Raw genomic sequence first — 19,263 nt, forward strand, 5'->3', positions numbered from 1 at the left:
ATCAGGAAAGGATCAGGGAACCTAAGAGGTAGACGTGAGGAAATTAACACATTTCAGCACAGAGAAACAAAAACAAATTATGAAAATGAGATGATGATATTAAGGATCTAATGAGAAAACAGTATTTGTCAAATCAGATGATCAGAAGAACTAATAGATAAAGTAGGAGAGAAAAACCTTTCAAAAAGATAATGACTACAGATTTTTGGAAATTAGTGAGAAATATGGTTTCTCGTTTTTAAGAATCACAATGAAACACAAGAACAATCAATAAAAATAAATAATGAAAATAAAACCCAAGAACATTAAAAATAGATATAAAATGGTAAGTACAGCAAAAGTGAAAAATACCTTTTTGCAAATGCATAGCAATACATCGACTGCAGACTAATCAGCATCAGCAATAAAAATCACCAAGTAACTGGGGGGAGTCAGACTTCAAGATGGCCTCCACTCATTTTGCTTTCTGGTATACCAACCTTTGTGTAATCCCTTTCACACTAAGGGTTGCTCTATATGCCAACAGGAGTGACAGTGCTGAACACTGTCATAAATCACATCACTTCTTCTCCCTTGGTTCTTGAAACTCTTAATCTGGAGGAAGCCATGTCATGAGGACATTTCAGCATCTTGTAGAGAAGCCTACATGAGGAGGGGATAAGACCTCCTACTGATAACCAGTATCAATTTCCCAGTCATCCCAGTAACCCATCTAGAAAGCAGATCCTCCAGGCAAGCTTTCAGATGACTGTAGCCTTGGTCAACATCTTGATCAAGAACTATCCAGCTATGCCACTAAAAAGTTCTTGGGCCACAGAAGATACGAGAGGCAATGTTTATTGCTGTTTTAAGCCACTGGGTTTCGGATAATTTGTTATGCAGCTGTAGATACAACAACAGCCATGGAGTTATGTCTTCACTGTGCTAAAGGAAAAGTAAATGTCCACCAAAAAGTGTATATCCAGACAAATTATCATTGATAATGAGGAAAAATAAATATTTTAGACAAATAAAGATATTTAGACAAACAATAACAGAGTTTATCCTCCAAGAAAGTGTTATGTATAAAGGAATGTCTAATGGGTGGAATTCAGGAAGAAGGAAAATAATCCCAGAATAAAGTTCTGAGATGTCAGAAAGCATGGTGAACAAAGAAGCCAGTAAGCATGTGGATAAATGTAAGCAAACTAAGCTAATAAGCCAGACTTCAGGATATGCTGCTGTTGTCTGGGTTTGAGGACTAATGAGTATGATAACTTGTCCTCTGATCAAGTTGGTAGTTGCTTTTACTTCAGATCTGTTAAAATAACAAATTAGACATATATGAGTATATAAGCATATGTGTATATATGTAGATATATATGTACATATCTGTATATATGTAGATACATGCATATGTATGTGCATATTTTATATGCTCAAATATAGAGAATGCATGAAAATGATAATCATAAAATATAGGAGGGTGGTTACTTCTGAGGTTGGAGACAGAAGGGGAGGAGGATGTGGCCGAAGAGGGAGGGGACCCACAGGAAGCTACATCTTTATAAGTAATGTTTCATTTCTTAAGCCAAGTAGCAAGAACATCAGTAGCCATTTCTTATTTTTTATAAGTTTCCCTAAATGTCAAATATTTGTTAATTAATTTAATAAAAGAGTGTCACAGAGTCACCTGATACCCTCCACTTCCTCACCACCAACCTCAGCAAAGATTCATGAGAGATCTTTGTGTAACCTCTGGGTAGAGTCCCCAAACATGGTTGTACATTAGATTTACCACTATGATTAAAGACACACAATTCTAAGTCCTCTCTTAGAGAAGTTTTTGAGTTAATAGTGCTGGGATGAGTCTAGCAAAGTTGGATTAAAGATTGGCCTGATGAACCATGGTGCATCATCACTGGGCACAAAAAATAACTCCTACAAATATGCCCAAATGACTTTTAACAAAGATGCTAAGGTTTTTCAGTGGAAGAAAGATAGTCTTTCCAATAAATGATGCTGGAACAATTGGGCATTCATAGACCAAAAAGAAAAAAAAAAGAGCCTTGACCTAATCCTCAAACCTTATATAAAATTAACTCCAAGTAAATCATAGACTTAAATGTAAAATGTAAAACTATGGAACTTTCAGGAAAAATCATGAAGATGAAAACGTTCAGCAGTTAGGAGTAGGGTAAGAGTTCTTAGACTTGACACCAAAAGCATAATGTATAAGATGAAAAAGTGATAATGTGGACTTCTTCAAAATTAAAACCTTTTGCTTTGTGAAAGTGTGAAGATAACGAAGAGAAAGCTACTGACTGGGAGGAAATATTTGCAAACTACATGCCCAACAAAAGATTTGTGTACAGAATATGTGAACAATTCTTAAGACCCTAAAACAACAGTGTGACAAATGACAAAAGACATGAGCAGACATTTCAATGAAGATGATATACAAATGGGAAATAAACACATAATTTTTTTTTAAGTTTATTTATTTTGAGAGAGAGAGGGAGCATGTGCGAGCAGGGGAGGGGCAGTAGAGGGGCCCAAGCAGGCTCTGAGCTGTCAGTGCAGAGCCTGATGCAGGGTTCAAAATCTCAAAATGTGAGATCCTGACCTGAGCTGAAACCAAGAGTCAGATGCTTAACCAACTGAGCCACCCAGACACCCCAGGAAATAAACATATAAAAGATGTTGAACATCATTAGCCACTGGGAGAAAGTACATTTAAAACCATAATGGCTTATCACTATATACATATCAGAATGCCTAAAATTAAAAAAAATAGTGATGTAGAGACAGTGAGTTACTTACACATTGCTGATGAAAATGTGAAATGGGACAGCCACTCTGGACATGAGTATGGCAGTTCGTAGCCATGTGCTTACCATACAACCCAGTACTCCTGGGCATTTATCTCAGAGACATAAGAACATATGTTCACATAAAAATATATACACAAATGTTCACAACAGCTTTATCCATACTAATCAAATACTGGAAAAAAACACATCTCCTCCAATAGGGGAATGGTTCAACTGTGGTACATGAGTACCATGGAATAATGCTCAAAAATAAAAGGGAAATGATCTATTGATACACACAACTTGGATGTATCTTGGGAGATTTATGCTGAGTGAAGAAAAAGCCAATCTCAAAGGTTACATACTGTGTGATTCCCTTTACATAGCATTCTTAAAATGACAAAATTATAGAGATGGAGAATAGATTAATGATTGGCGTGGGTTAGGGAGGGCCGAGAAAAGGAAATAGATGTAGCCAGGAAAGGGTGCCACAGAGGATTCTTTTGATGAAATTGTTCTGTAACTGTGATGGTCTATGCGTTGGATAAAAAGAAAAGTTGCTTAGGACTACAGAAACATACAGGCACACAAATGAAGACTTGTAAAACTAGTGAAATCTGAATAAGGATGATGGATTATAGCAAAGTAAATTTTCCCGTTGTGCTAGTATACTTTAGTGATATAGTGAGGGATGAGCAAAGGAGATACAGAATCTCCCGGCATTATTTTTCACAAATACATGTGGATCTACAATTATCTCAAAACAGGAAGTTTTAAAAATCACTGAACATATAATACACTGAAAGTATAAAGAAAATAAGTATTTATGGGCTCCTTTTTTCAAGGATAGTATAATTTTAGAAGAAGTGGAGTATGGTACACCCAGAGGTAATATTTAAACAAGTGATGGCCACAAACTAAGGAAGTGGGTCTAGTTAGCCTCCAGACCTAGAAGAAAATTAGTGGGCCTGCAGATTTGGGACCAGAGCTGAATTACTGAAAAGCGACAGAACTGTATGTGTTTTCTTCTTTCTTCCCCAAAACCCATCTTCATTTTTTTCCCTATGCATTTCTGTCTTTCCTTGAAATAAACATTAAATATTTTTTGATATTTATTATGGAGGACATCAAATTAATAAAGCAAACCAAAGTGACCAAATGTTCAAACCTGGCTTGGGTTGGCCAAACTCTATTTTTAATAAGGCTCCAGATGGTTGTAATAAAGTGGTCTCTAACTGGTATTTGGGAATTATTGTTCCAGGGTATCCATGGAAAATAGTTTGCAAGTAATCCTGTTTTGTTTATCCAATGTATTTTGGGGATAATTTATTTTAGAAATATGTTTCATAAGATAGTAAGGTCCTCTTTTCCTCCAGTGCGTCCTATGCAAACCAAATAGAAGTCAATCAGGCGACAATTGAAAAATGATATTGTTTTTCCAGAAGCCACAGAAGGCCAGGAGTGGTATGGGAATGGAGGAGAACAGCCCAGGTGGGGAGGAGAACTAAGGCCTTGAGTTTTTCCCTCACCCTCATCATCATTTTAGCACAACTGGACTTAAACCCTAAGTCCCACTAAGTAAGACGGTTTAGCTTCAAAAGCTCTACAGTTAATCACAGAACTACTCAATCTGACTGTATATCAGCAGTAAAGAAAAAACAAAAACCAAATATGATGAAACATTCCCCAACTAGAGCACTACTATAAAATTTAAGATAACTTTACAAGAGGTTATAATACCATTCTTGGTATTATGATGTTTAAATTTGTTTATAGAAGATTTTAGTGAAAGCTTTTTTTTCCTACCAATAGAGCACATATAAACTCAATTTAAAATAATATTGTATCAGAGAAGGAGGTAGCTTCAGAATTAACCTTTTAAAACAGATGTGTGCGTAGTATAGCCAAAGGGATTTAGAACTCAAACAAATATAAATTTCTTAATATTAAAAGAAAACTTTATAGTTTAAAACTATTCTTAGTTACAAAAAAAGAACCAGTTGTTAAACTTCAAATGTTTTTAGACCTCTTAATAAAACTCTGAACTAAGAGAATTGATAAAAATGTCCTGGTTGTTATAATAAATGTTTTACTTCTTAGGTGCCATAAAAATGTATTTCAGGTCAGCCTCATCAAGCAAGCTTTGGCACACATGAAGAGCCCTGTATGAATGTTCTTTAATGAAAGACACTCTGAAAAACCTAAGCTCTTCAGCTAACAGTGTCCTTTAGAGGGAAAGGTTTTCCAGGATTTATTCAGCAGCACTTATGGGAATATTTATGCAGATTGCCAAACCTAAATTCTCTTTCATGAGTGTACTTTTGGACAACATTAAAAAATGGACCATAAAATTAGGTCACAAAGGCAAGAAATTAGGCTTTGACATCCGTGTTTTACCACTTTCCATGGTATTTCTGTTGTATTATAAATATTCTTGGCATTGCTACCAATTATTAGGAAGACCTTCCTGGCACCCAGCTGAACATAATGTTTGGCACTAAACTTGCCAAAACAGAGAATGCAATGAAGACCATATTTTTCAGATGCCCCAGCTTTTTGTTGTTGTTGTTTTACATCTTAAATACCATGTTAAACAAAATTTCTTAGTGTAAGTCTGAGATTTAAACACAAAAGAAAAAAGACTTTCCCTATCTGAAACTTTTGTTTCCTTTTGTTTTGGTCAAATTCTCAAACCCTGACATATGCTATATAAATTTGGAAATGTTTGAAAAAAAAGGGTAGCTGAAATTCATTTTTATTTAGATGACTTTTGTGTGTGTGTGTGTGTGTGTGTGTGTGTGTGTGTGTGTGTGAAGCTTTCCGCTTTATTCCTAAAGCAGAGTACAGTTGCAGAATGGAAATGGATATGTTAGATGTCATTTTTATTTGATGTAATTCATTGAAGTTTTTATTACTTGGCCTAATGACATGGTTACCAGATTCTTTCTTAAGGAGATCATTTTGGCTGATGACTAACCCACTTTTAAAACCTGCATTGAATAAGTTAAGATAACATAGCCAAATAAATAACCTGATGGAAACTGTCAATATACATTTTATCTGAATAATATTGCTATATTTTAATTTAATTTAATTTTATTTTATTTTTAACGTTTTTATTTATTTTTGAGAGAGAGAGAGATAGATCATGAGCGGGGGAGGGGTAGAGAGAGAGAGACAGAGACAGAGACAGAGACAGAGACAGAATCCAAAGCAGGCTCCAGGCTGTGAGCTGTCAGCACAGAGCCTGACGCGGGGCTTGCACTCATGAACTTCGAGATCATGGCCTGAGCCAAAGTCAAATGCTTAACTGACTGAGCCACCCAGGCGCCCCAGTATTGCTATATTTTAAATCAATGGTTGGCTAGTGGTCTTTTCTACAGGAAATGCTCAGCTCTTTTATATTAGCAGAGTTCATATCCAGAGCATATCCAGGCAAAATTGGTTTTGATGCATTTACTCAGATATTGTTGTTTCAGGTTAGTTAGTACTCTTTCCTTAAAAAATATGGAATACATAAACATTTTCTTTAAGATCAAAAGGCTTTATTGGTTCTGTTATTGTCAAATCATGCATTAATTACATCTTGTTTGCTCTTCACAATAACTACATGAAATCTCTGCAGTTATGTTCAAATTTGAATATACAATTTTAAATTTAATATTAATCCTAGAAGTCATTTAGATAATTCCTATGCCTTCATTTTGTAAATTTGGACTCTAAGAGAGATTTGCCCTTTTTACCATCTGCTTAGTGATAAGCAGTCCAGTTTTGTCATTGTATTAGAGCTTCTTCCAGAGAATACAAATAAATAAAATCTATAGTTAATTTCTAAAACTTCTGTAGCTAATACTTTAAAGCTTTCTGTAGTTAATTTGGTGTAGTATCAGAACGATGACCAAGTCCATTGTAGAATTGCTGCTACTAAGTAGTAAAAGTTAGAGATTACGGCTTTTGCTCTTTTCTCTTTCCTTCCCATTGTGTGGCATATGCTAATAAATAGCAGTTAAGGGTTTAACACATTGTGGAAAAAGATAAAACCAAAGACAGTCACTAAAAGAGATTAAACTATTAATTCCTGGGTTATTTGGAATTCTACCTGTATGGCTAACCTAGAGTCCTTGGCTATGAGTAAAAGCAAAAGGAAAGAAAGTCTGCTGTCATGTTAAGATTTGTGGAACTTCTGGTATTAAATCACAATTTAGATTTTTGTGGTATCTGGCATAAATATTCCAATTGTGTTTAAGAAATCCTATATTCAAATTATTATCCAATATGAGACTATGGATTTGTATTCAAAACTATTAAGACATGGCATGCTTAAATGAATTTCAAAGACCTTTGAAATTAATCAATTTAGTCTCTATAAAATTTGGAAGAACAGACAGAAAAGTTTCCTGTAGTATGTGTACCAAGTTAGGCATACCAATACACACACAACTTACCACCCCTCCCACCATACGCACTTATATGAAGACATCCAGAAAAGAGATACACTTATAAAGGCAGAAAGATATGTCCAGATAATCATAATCAAACCAAAGAGAAGAGTTGAGGTAGTTTTTCAAGTATTTGGGTCAGAAAAACACACATTTACCTCAGATACTTGGATAATTGCCTCTACTTTCCACTTGTGTTGTCCAAGAAAGTTTGCCACAGAGACAGACTAAAGATTCCATCTCATCAGCCCTCACAGGACTGAGACAGGAAAATGGCCCTTGCTGCCCACACTGGCTGGAACAATGACTGACTGGGCGCCATCCTGAGGCATCCTGAGCCCACTTGGCACTAAACCACAGTGATACATCTATTAATAGTGAAAGCCTGCCCAGAAATTAAGCATTCTCCTTTCCATTGAGATCAACAGATTCAAAAGCTGCTAGGGGGCAGATCTCCATAACTGTTACATACTAATACTGAAATAATGAGCTGGAATGTGTATCTGTTTTGAATAAATACAGAATTTAGAGAGTAGCTTGATTGCTTCGAAGTTAGAACTCAGTAGTAGTTCTATTTTTTAAAGCTCTTTTTTTAAAGCTCTAGTAAAAATAACAACTCTTCCAATACTACTGAAGTTATAAAGTACACCAATGATTTGAAATTGTATTCCTCAGTGTAAGTTCAATGTAAATTGATATAAATTCAAGGTGATTTTCAAATATATCAACACATTATGTAATTCATTCAGAATGAGTCATACGATTTTATGCTTTAAGATGGGTCTTGGAATTGATCTAGTGTAACACCTCATTTTACAAATTCAAAAATTAAAACATAATTGTGTAAGAGTCATAAGCTCATACACAACACTGTAGTACATACACAGATGAAGATTTGGATTACTTCTCTTTTTCCTCAATGGAATGCAATGAGAGACGTTTTCATGGAGGGTTTCTTCTCTTCGTTAATTAATTGTTCCTGACCCTCTTCGTCTCATAATCAAACTGGTCAGCTTTTGGCAAACTGAAACTTACTCTTTGCTACACAGTCTGTCTGTATCCACGGATCCCTTAACAAATAATCAGCAAACTCACTTCTCCTCACTCTGATTCCAGGAGAGAAAGGAGGAAAGCTTTACAGAGCTTAATAGCCATGGTACACTTTTACATGCTCCACTGCAGTGCTGTATAGTAGGCTTTATACAACTGGTGTATTTACCAATGGTGCCAAATTTATGTGACAATTATGCCAGTTATGTCAAATTATAACAACAGTTCAGACAGAGATAGTTAAAAGTCTTTATGAGCATACATAAGTGACAATTAGTTCATATTTTGAAAATAATTTCAATGTATGTTGGAAGAATATTATGTTTACAACTCCAATCTTCAGGCCATGAAAAACATTATATTATGAATATAAAATAAAAATAAAGATATATAATTATATAATTTAATGTATAATATAGAAGATAGAGTATCATAAAGACATATGGTATTAAAATACATATTACTTACCATATATCATGTAATTCCTATATAAAGATACATAATATTAATTAAAGGCTTATTACTTAACAAGCACTGTTTTAAGTGATGGATACTATTGTTATCCCCAGTTTACACATAAAAAAAATGAGTTCCAATGAGGCTTAAGGTCATACAGCTACTAAGCAGAATGAGATTTGAATCCAAGCAGCCTGACTACAGATGTAACATCTAGCTCATGGCTGGAACACAATATAACGAAACACTAATCCAGATATATTCAATGAGATAAAATAATAAATTTGGAAAATTTAAAAACTAGGCCTCTTTCTTTATTGGTAAGAACTTTTTATTCCATAGAAAGTCACTGATGCCGATTTTGCAATTTTATTTTTGCCCACGATAATTTATAGCTGACCTAATAACAGGGGAAATTATAGTAGTTAAAAAAATACATATATATATACACACACATATATATATAGCTACTCAACATCATGCAATTATAATAGCAAAAACAATAACTATAGGAGGTGGCTTTAAAGCTTGATTTTAAAATGTGCTCTTTAGCTTTAAAATTGATTCATTCAAGGGGCACCTGGGTGGCTCAGTCTGTTAAGCCTCTGACTTCAGCTCAGGTCATGATCTTGAGGTCTGTGAGTTCGAACCCCAAGTCAGGCTCTGTGCTGACAGCTCAGAGCCTGGACCCCGCTTGAGATTCTGTGTGTGTCTCCTTATGTCTCTGCCCCTCTCCCACTCACGCTCTGTCTCTCACTCTGAAAAATAAATCAACATTAATTTTTTAAAATAAATAACATTCACCTATTCAAATATTTAAATGTTTTACTTTATAATGGATATGTATATAGGACTCTCATATAAATTTTATCATATCATCTTTTTGTTGTATCTTAAAATTGCTGTGAGGTAGTAGTGTAATAACTGGTAATCCCATTTCATAAGCAGAGGGAATTTAAAAAAGGAAAAGGAATAATCTTCAGCTCTCACCTTATAAAGCTAGAACGTGGCCAGATACCAGTGCTCTAAATTTACTATATAACTTATTTTACTTCACTTAATGCTTAACTTCACAACATATAAAAGCCAGATCATATCATTTTTATTTTACATCTGTTTCACTGTTGGCATGTGGTTTATTTTATCAAGTTAATTAAATTGTCTACCCAAACCACTCTGAAGTATTGATGATCATTCAAAGTTAGGTTAGAGAGGAAAGTAAAATCTTGATATCATCAAATTAATTAAGATATACTCAAAGAGAAAGGAAGAAATGTGAAAAGTATTCTGTAACTGACTCTGTAGACTCTCTCTTGATAGCCTACAAACCCAGCTGTGGATTTGAACTATGATGCAACCATGTTTCGCATCCTCTCTACTTCCTCCTTAAAGGTAACTACAGGATCCCATACTTGACAGAATACCCCATGTGTTATCTAAATTTGACTTTTAGGACCTATCATTACATCAGCACAGCAGTGACTTCTGTCTTTCCTCTGCTACTGCACTTTCCCGTTATACTATTTGACTGCCCAGTACACTTAAAGTCAATGCCCATTCTGGCATAAATCCCAAGGCTTTTTTTTCCCTAAAAAGTAAAACACTATTTTAATTTCTAATTGTCCAATATTAGCCATCAGTAATGGTCACTCTATGGACACGAGAGGAGGTGAGGAAGCTGGCTGTGTTTCTGTGAATTTCCCAGGGCAGCGAGAACGCCAACTCCTTTGAAAGTGCGTCGGGATGATGCAAGTAAGCTAAGAGTTAGCATGTTGCAGGGACAACCTTGAATCCACTTCATTTTAGAAAAGAAATAATGCACAAACATGTGAGTAGCAAGTAACTCGTGACATGCCAAGATGTAGTGATCCGAGGCTCTGTCACACTGAAGAATATACCTCTAAACTTCAGCTCCTTCCCGTCTTACTGGCTGTCAACACCAGAGCCTGAGCAACTCCACGTGTTCCTGAGAATCTCTCCAGGAGCAATGGACCGTTACTGACAGTAATATGTCAAATCTGTCTGATGTCACCATCTGATATGTTCTGGTGTAAGCTGGTAGCTAAGGTGCCTAAATCAAGGAAATGGAATTCTATTGTACGGCAGTTTAGGGAGACTTGCTGTGTGACTGTGCAGAATCCCCTCTTACCAGACTTAAAACCTCAGGGTTCAGAGAAGCAAACTCTGCTAATATAGCAAAATCTACCAAAACTTTATTTAAAGGCCAGGGAGTAAGGGGAGTGGTGTTTGCACAGAATATATCCAAAATTAATACTTCCAGTTCTTATTGAAAAGATGTAGAAATCTCATGTGTTTAAAGTGACAAGTGAATTTGGCGCCCTTTGTTACCATTTATCATAAGGACAAAATTTGCAATAAGCAGTCAGCAAAAGCGAGTTTTTACATATTATTTCTCATAGTTAAGTAGTCACCACCAGAGAGATAATAGTGTGGTGAAGTGGTCTAATTCTAATAATCAAATTATACTTAGTTATGGGTAAGGGAAAGAGGTGGCTATAAATTACATGATTTTCTCTAATACTATAGTTAATATATGCATACAATCATTAAAAGATCTACATGATGTGAGGCATCTGGATGGCTCAGTCAGTTGAGCGCCCAACTCTTGGTTTCAGCTCAGGTAGTGATCTCATAGTTCGTGAATTTGAGCCTTGCATCGGGCTCTGCATTGGCAGTGCGGAGCCTGCTTGGGATTCTCTCCCCTCTCTCTCTGCCCCTACCCCACTTGCACTCTCTCTCAGTCTCACTCTCTCAAAATAAATAAATAAACTTTAAAAAATTAAAAGAAAAAGATCTATATGGTGCACTTTAAAAGGTATGACATTTGGCATGAAGCAAATGTACCTTAGAAAGCCACTCCCACTACTGATTCAGCTGTGGTCTTAGGCTAGTCAGTTAATCACTCTAAGTCTCAGATTCCATATTTATGAAAGAGAATAATAATAGTTACAGTTCACACAAGGACCATGGTGATGTTTTATAAACATCTTCCTTTATTTCTTCCCTCTTTGCTATTAATGTATAATGTAGACATAAAAAATACCATATACCTCAAGACACAAGTTCCCATGACATCCAGTCCCAAACACTGATTAGCTTTTTAGAATCATTGCTAAGTTCACCCTCAGTATTTTTTTCTTAGTTGTAAGCCTTCAAGCACATGTTTTAGTAAGTAGACTTGCACTTCTGGAATGAAATTACAAAGGTTCTAGGAGTTTTTGTTTGTTTGTTTGCTAACGTGGGGGAACAGATCCAGGTACAGCTCTTGTTCTCTAGAAAGTCAGTCACTATTACAGGGGGAGAGAGGTTTGATTGGGCCAAAGCGTGTCACTTTAGCCTTCTCTCTTGGACTCCCATCTCCAGTGTCTAGGAGAAGATGTTTTCCTTTGCTCATTAGTTCAACTTACCCATCAAGGACTCATGGCAAATACCCAAAGCACATGGCTTCCTGCCCCTAACCGGGCATCCACACTGTCCCTTCAGCCTTGATCTTTCCTCTTGCAGGTAAAAACAGAAAAGATGGAGAGAAAAACATGGTGGATCCTTTTCTCCCCGTCTGTGCCAGCCTGCCTCCAACCTGGTGATCGTTGACACTCACCATTTGTGTGAAAGCCTTTTTTTCTTTCTTTCTTTTTTTTTTTAACATATTATTCTAGATTATACTAATTTACTCAATTTTGTAGCTTCTGCAGTTTTCCCTCCCATCTAGATCTTAGAGGATTTTTCCCCCTTTGAAACTTCTAAACATACTTTTGAGCAGGAAGATATTTAAAAATATAATTATAGCTTCACTAATATGAAAAATGGCTAGTGAACTAACCTAGTACGTCTTATAATGGCCAAGTGAAATTTTTGTGTTTTCATGTCCTGTTTTTCATTGAAATTACATATCTCAGAAATTAGCTCATTATCTGAAAAAAAATTATGAAGAACTGGTGAATTATAATACAGGAGTATTGCCACTGAATGGACTGTTTGATTTAGCCAAGCAGGTAATGAACAGTGTTGTTGTCAAATTCACGAAGGTGTCATATTAATTAGGATGCATTCTAAGGAGCATTACTCCATTGGTCTTTTGTATCCTGATGCCATATATATATTCTTTGGCAAGAATGGATGAAAAGCAGCAATAAACAACTCAAGACTGTCCATGGCTCTGTAGGGTTTTTGGAACAATTCCTGGGATTGGGAAGTGAAAATGGACAGCATGCAGAGAAAATTGTTGTCTCAGTAGCAAGGTTTATGTGAAGATACCAAGCCGTTAACAGCATGGATGTGTATTTAATTTTATTAACTCCTACCATCAACCTTCTTGGATCTTTAATTTGGGCAGGAAATTTGAGACTGTGACTGGAAGGACTTGAGCAGAAGTGAAAGATTAAAATGAAGTATATATAATTCTTTCTGGGACTGCTTAAATTTCATTGTTTCAGAATACTTTAATTTTTCCCCTTTGGTCAAAAAGACATGCTTAAAATTCTTGTCTCTTTACCAGAAATAATTTTGCTCTTAAACAGGTTTATATTTAGGTATAAGGTATTATACAAACTTCTCGTTTAGTAGCTCAAGCAACCCCATCTGTTGTTGGAAGAACTCTCAGGAAAGTTTTGAGGGATATGGATATGACTCTTAAATATATATATATGTAGTGTTCTTTTTTAAATAACTCATTAGTCATCATAAAGGAATAAAAATCTCTGGCTCAAAATGTTGTTAATTTCCATCTTTTTAATTTTTTTAAAAATTTCCACTCTCAATTATTGTCACAGATGGAACTATCTTAGAATTTAGAATAGAGATCCAGATCAATTGCCATTTTAATAAGATATTTAGAATTTTTCTGAAACTCTCATGTACCTGTAAATATCATCATGGAGATACGTGCATGAATCATCATTGTGGGCATCTTCTTTCACAGACCGTAATTGAAAGTATACCACCAAGACCAGATGGGGATATAGTTGTTGGTTTAAAAAAAAAAATTTAATGTTTATTTATTTTTGAGAGAGAGACAGAGTGTGAGCAGGGGAGGGGTAGAGAGAGAGGGAGACACAGAATCTGAGCTGTCAGCATAGAACCTGATGCGGGGCTCAAACTCACGGGCCATGAGATCATGACCTGAGCTGAAGTCAGACACTTAACCGACTGAGCCACCCAGATGCCCCTAGGTGGGGATATAGCTTTAAAAAAGAAAGAATAAAAATTTGAAAGAAAATCACATGACAACAAATGTGCTTTTCCTGTTTCTGGGAAAGGGAGAATATTCTTGTTTAAATAAACTGCATTGATAATAAGTAGAGGTTATAAAGATTCATTGCTCTCCTGTTAGATTTATTCTCATTACGAATGGATCTAAGTTCACTTCTCTCAGTGTTAGAGGTTAAAAAACTACCATGCTCCTATTAAATGGTAGGGATGTTTAATATTCACCTTCACCTTAGTAGAGCTTTAAACATTGACAAGACCCCGTGACATTGAACTGTGTTTCAGAACATTATGTAGAACCATTGTCTTAACTAATTTTGAGAACAGAAATAGGCCTACAATAATAAAAGGACTTTAGCTGACACATACTGGTAAAAAAAGAGGTCGCCCCTCCTAATATAACTGATGTCCTTGTGATTTTTTTCAAGATTATTTTATTTTAAAAGGGAAGATAATTTGTTCTGAGAAGTTTTTGTTTCCTTAACATTCAAACTTTTCATTAAAAATTGCTATTTTAGTAAAAAATAAACAAAGAATCACAGAGTTTTGCGTGTGGTGTTTGCTTTAATTACTTAATGGGAATTACAGGTAGAGAGTAGTGCTAGATGTGTTTCACGCTTGCAGCAGCTCTGGAACGTGAAGGTTTATATTAAATGTGTGTGCCATGTGGAAGGGAGTCCCAAAAGGACCAAAAGTTTAGGGTCCGGTTGTTTTGGAAAGTCAGTGTTTAAGAAGAAGAAAGTCCATTAGTAATCAGTACTGCCTAAGTGTCAGCACAAACTCAAGCAATGCACGGGGTGGAGTCATGGCTGCTGTGCACCCTGTTTAATTCTGGAGGGTCCCAATTTCAAATCTTCTATCCCATTTGACTCATCCTAAAATGTGTCTCAATTATTGATGGAGACATTTTAAAATATTTTTTTCCTGGCCATTTTTTCTCAAGTGTCTAAACTCCTTTTCATAGAATGTTACTACTTTCCCAAAGAAGAAATGGCCAAATTGATAAATAGTTGTGTTCTTGCTCAGTTTTTCCTCTGATTACCTATGACCAAGAATTGAGTGGAAATCACATCTGTATTTCGCTCATACATAGGTATTTTTACCTAAAGACACTGGCAAAATTAAGGAAAGATTAACAGATGGCTTTATGTGATCAAGAAAAACTGGGGATATATTGAGTATGAATTTATAGACAGCTGATGTGTTTATCTTCATTTATCTGAGTTAACAGATCAAGCAAAGATTTAAAAAGTTATGGTCATTGTATAACAGTTTTGGTCATTTTTTCTAAAATATACACTTGTGCCCAAGATATTCATATTGTCCCCAACAAGAGAGGTCTCCAAAGAAAGCTCAATACCATTTTTTGAATTTGATTCTGATAATGCAATAATTTAAATCATCATGCTATAGTTATTGGAAAGTTGGTTTCATGGCAAATTGGCTGTGTTTACATCCTAGCTTTGTCATTTGCTAGCTGTATGACTGTGATCGTTTAATCTATCCATGTCTCTGTTTCCTCATCTGTAAAGTAGCAAAAATGATAGCACCTACATCATTGATGATGAGATTTAACAGTGACTTCAATATAATAAGGGCCCAGTAAAATATATTATTTTTATTAAAATAAAAAATATAAAATTTTTATTCACTAACATTTTATGTCATATAAATTTTATGTTGTTACGAGTTCATACTTGTTAAAAAATACATTATATTATTTAAAAAAACACAGAGAGATCCAAGAAAACAACAGGGTAAACCTGTCAGTATTCAGGTAGCTTTTTGGAGGGCTTTTGCAGATAGGCACCTTCGGGCTGCAGGATCTAAATTTCAAATGGGCCTTTTCTCATTTTGTGTGAGTTATGCCAGGACACCCAGTCTCTTGTCCCAATCTGTACTCTGTTACAAACTATCTGGGTGACTCTGGCAATAACCTTTCTAGACTTCTGGATCCTTTGGTAAATATACAGATATTCACTTACATGCACTCTAAAATGTATGTGATCCATATTACATACTGAAATATTTTTGTTATTTGCCTGCAGTCAATGATTTCATAGTTAAGACATTGAGAACCTGGAGAGATTTAAGGGTAGGGAGTATCAATGTGGCAAATGAGACTGCATTGAACCACAGATGATAAGAGGACCATTCTGGATATTTCCCACAGTCCTTCTTCACTGGTTGAAAAAAAAAAAAAGAACAAACTTCAGTAATTGTAGATTCCTTTTGCCTGACTTTGAAGAACCCACAATGTTGAAACATAGCACTAGCAAGGACCTTGACAGACCACTAATTATCCCCTATAGGTGAGATTTTTATGGAGCGTTCTCAGGCAGCAATCTCTGTGAGGGATATTTAAAGGCAGAGGAAAAGAATATGAGTGAAAAACCAGGATAGTAAGACAGAGGGTAGTGCAAATAGAGAAGGAATTACATAGTGGCAGCCTCTACCTGAAGAAGTACAGAAAGGTAGGTCCAAGAAAAATAGTGATAGAGCACCATGATTTTGAATAGGAGATAGAGAGTATTGACACTGAAGTTTGCACTGGAAATTTTATCCTAGGAGAATTTGGTCAGACTGTCTTCATAAAAACTAAAAACAAAAAGTGTCCTTTAAAAAGCTTTTTATCTCCTCCCCCAGATCTTTTTATTTTTCTCCTTGCTCCTCTCTTTCCAGTTTCCTAAGTATTTAATGGTAGTGAGAAGAATCAAAAGAAAGTTTTGCCAGGGCTAGTCAGGGAAATATCCCAGTTCCTCCACACACACTTCCCCCTCCTCCTGCCATCCTGATCTGTAATGATTAAAAACAAAAGAATGGGGGTGCTTGGATGGCTCAGTTGGTTAAGCATCCAACTCTTGATGTAGGGTTAGGTCATTGGGATCCTCTGTCCCTCTCTCTCTGACCCCTCTCCCACTCAAAGTAAATGAACAAACATCTAAAAATTTTAAAACATTTAAAAAAGAAAGAAAATGGAAGACTAAAATAATTTCTCATTGAATGTATATAAGCATTTAAAATGCATGTCAAATTCCAAAGTTCCTTTCTATCTGACCAATGTCTCTGTGTCATTATAATTTAATTTCATTTTAATTTATATATATATATTTGTGTGTGTGTGTGTGTGTGTATATATATACACACACACACACACACACATAATTCATTATAAATAACATTCTTAGGAACAATTAGCTATCTGCCTGAGGGCCACTTAAGAAATTGGAAAGATATATTAGTAGGGTAATAATGAAATAAGCTGCATGTAACAGTCCATTTGCTTACATTTTTCCCTGACTTTAATTCATTGCTTGTATATTTCTTGAGAGTGTTTGTAAAACAGTAGGAGCTTAAAGAGAGGGAGAGGGAAAAGGAGAGGGAGAGGGAGAGAAGGCAGAGAAAAAGAGAAAGAGAGAGAGAGGAGGTGGAGGTAGAGAAGAGACAGAGAAAGAGAGAGAAAGGGAGGAGGGAGGAAGAGAAACTCTTAGAATCATGTATTGCTTTTTTCTCCTCATTGATGGAAGAATAACAAGGGTGGCCAGTTCCAAATGCCTTCTTGTGTGTGTGCTGAGGAACTGGTAGCTGCATTTTATTTTCTACCATAAAACTTTTTTCTCCATTATGAACAGGAAAAAATGAACAAGTAATATCAGCTACACTGCTTTGAAAATCTTCCTCTGGGGGATAATACAATACTGGCCCTGAGCTGACCTCCTGGGTTGTGCAAGTTCCTCTTGATAGCACCACTCCGTTTTTGCTACATCGTGATTTCTTAGTACAAACTAAGGGACTTCACACTGCCAACCTTTCCTCACCTCCAACAAATTTATCAGAAAACACTTTATTTTTAAGTGAAAACAAGTTGTAAATGAGCAAGCTGAGAAACAGATCACTCCCAATTCAATAATTACTGCTGCTTAGTAGCTCAGATGCCCAGGAAGCTCTTACAGGAATAATAGCAATAATACTTTTGATACTTAAAGTTTGCTGAGGACTTTCTATGGATCAAGTCTACCACTATATTCTTTAAAGATATTGTTTCAATCCTAAAAAAAAACTATTCTATATTATGATCAATTTTTATTACTCCTAGTTTACAGATGAGGAAATGGAAACAATAATTTTAAAAACTTGCCCATGGTAAATCAGGGCATAGAACTGATTATATATATATAATATTTGTATATATTTATATTATATATATTCATAAATATAAATATATATAATATATAATATACACACACACACATATATTTTAGAGTGTGTGGAGAGTTTGTGTGAGCATGGAAGAGTGACAAAGGGACAGGGAGAGAGAGAATCTTAAGAAGGCTCCACTCTCCTGACACTGAGTCACCAGGCAAAGAGCACAGAATTTAAAGTCAAGCCTCTTTTAAACTCCACAATCCCTGCCTTTAATAGTACTTTTCTCTCAGGTATTTTCCAGGAGATATTCGTAGTCACTTACTAGATGGAAAAGTGTACTTCGCATTACTAAGTAACATTGCCACACCAGGGTTTTGAGGATCTCAACCGACACCTTTCCATTTGTTCTCTCAATTTTACCTCCTTAGGATGATAGTCAAGGCAAATGGAAAAGTAGAGCTTGTATTGTGGATGACTGTTATGTTTACAGAACTGAGAGAAGTTCAAATGTGATATATGCATTTATGTAGACACCAAAATATTTGTTAAGAATCCATTAGCAGCCAAGCATATATCAGAGGAAACAAAATGCACAAATTTAATTACAATGTCTTGCTTAACAGTGTTACTCTTCAATGAATGGATGACTGAGTGAAATTATTTGGCATGTAAGATTCCAACAAATATGTTCCTAATATGCAACTCTAATCTGAACTTTTAAAATATTACTCATTTGCCACTCCAAGAACTTCAGAGAATAACAGCAGGGCAATAATTTATACTTTAATGGTTAAAGGCTAACCTATGGCAATTATGTCTTAAATCCCCCTTAACATTTTATTGATGCCATACCTTTGTGCTCAGAAAAAGTATCCAATCAATATGGTTTTTACACATGAAAAATGCAGTTTTTTTCTTTCAGATTATCGCACGTGTTCTATATTACTTATGTGTCTATTTTCATTTATTCTGGATGATGTATATATGTTGCTTTTAATTAACATCGAGAAGTATAAGTACACTATTAGAGATGATCCATTTATAAAAGTTTATTTATATGTTATATAAACCTCCAAATAATAAAATTTACTACCATCAATAGGATGTGTCTTGTGTTATTTTAGTATTAGCAGTAATGTATTTGTATGGATCTC

General features: G+C 35.3%; 1 protein-coding gene across 5 annotated transcripts in view; it reads left to right on the plus strand.

Annotated features, from left to right (window-relative positions):
- Positions 1-19,263, plus strand: part of CNTN1 (contactin 1) — a 362,215-nt gene that overhangs the window by 254,561 nt on the left and 88,391 nt on the right. The window contains exon 17 of one of the 5 annotated variants that reach the window (XM_053226130.1): positions 12,263-16,590. The exons of the other annotated variants lie outside the window; for them this stretch is intronic. Coding sequence (XP_053082105.1) covers positions 12,263-12,342 — 80 coding nt within the window. The 3' untranslated portion in view covers positions 12,343-16,590. Of the gene's footprint in view, positions 1-12,262; positions 16,591-19,263 lie in introns of those variants that run through there. 5 annotated transcript variants of the gene reach the window in all.

Source organism: Acinonyx jubatus, chromosome B4 (assembly GCF_027475565.1).
Source record: "Acinonyx jubatus isolate Ajub_Pintada_27869175 chromosome B4, VMU_Ajub_asm_v1.0, whole genome shotgun sequence".
Taxonomy (NCBI): domain Eukaryota; kingdom Metazoa; phylum Chordata; class Mammalia; order Carnivora; family Felidae; genus Acinonyx; species Acinonyx jubatus.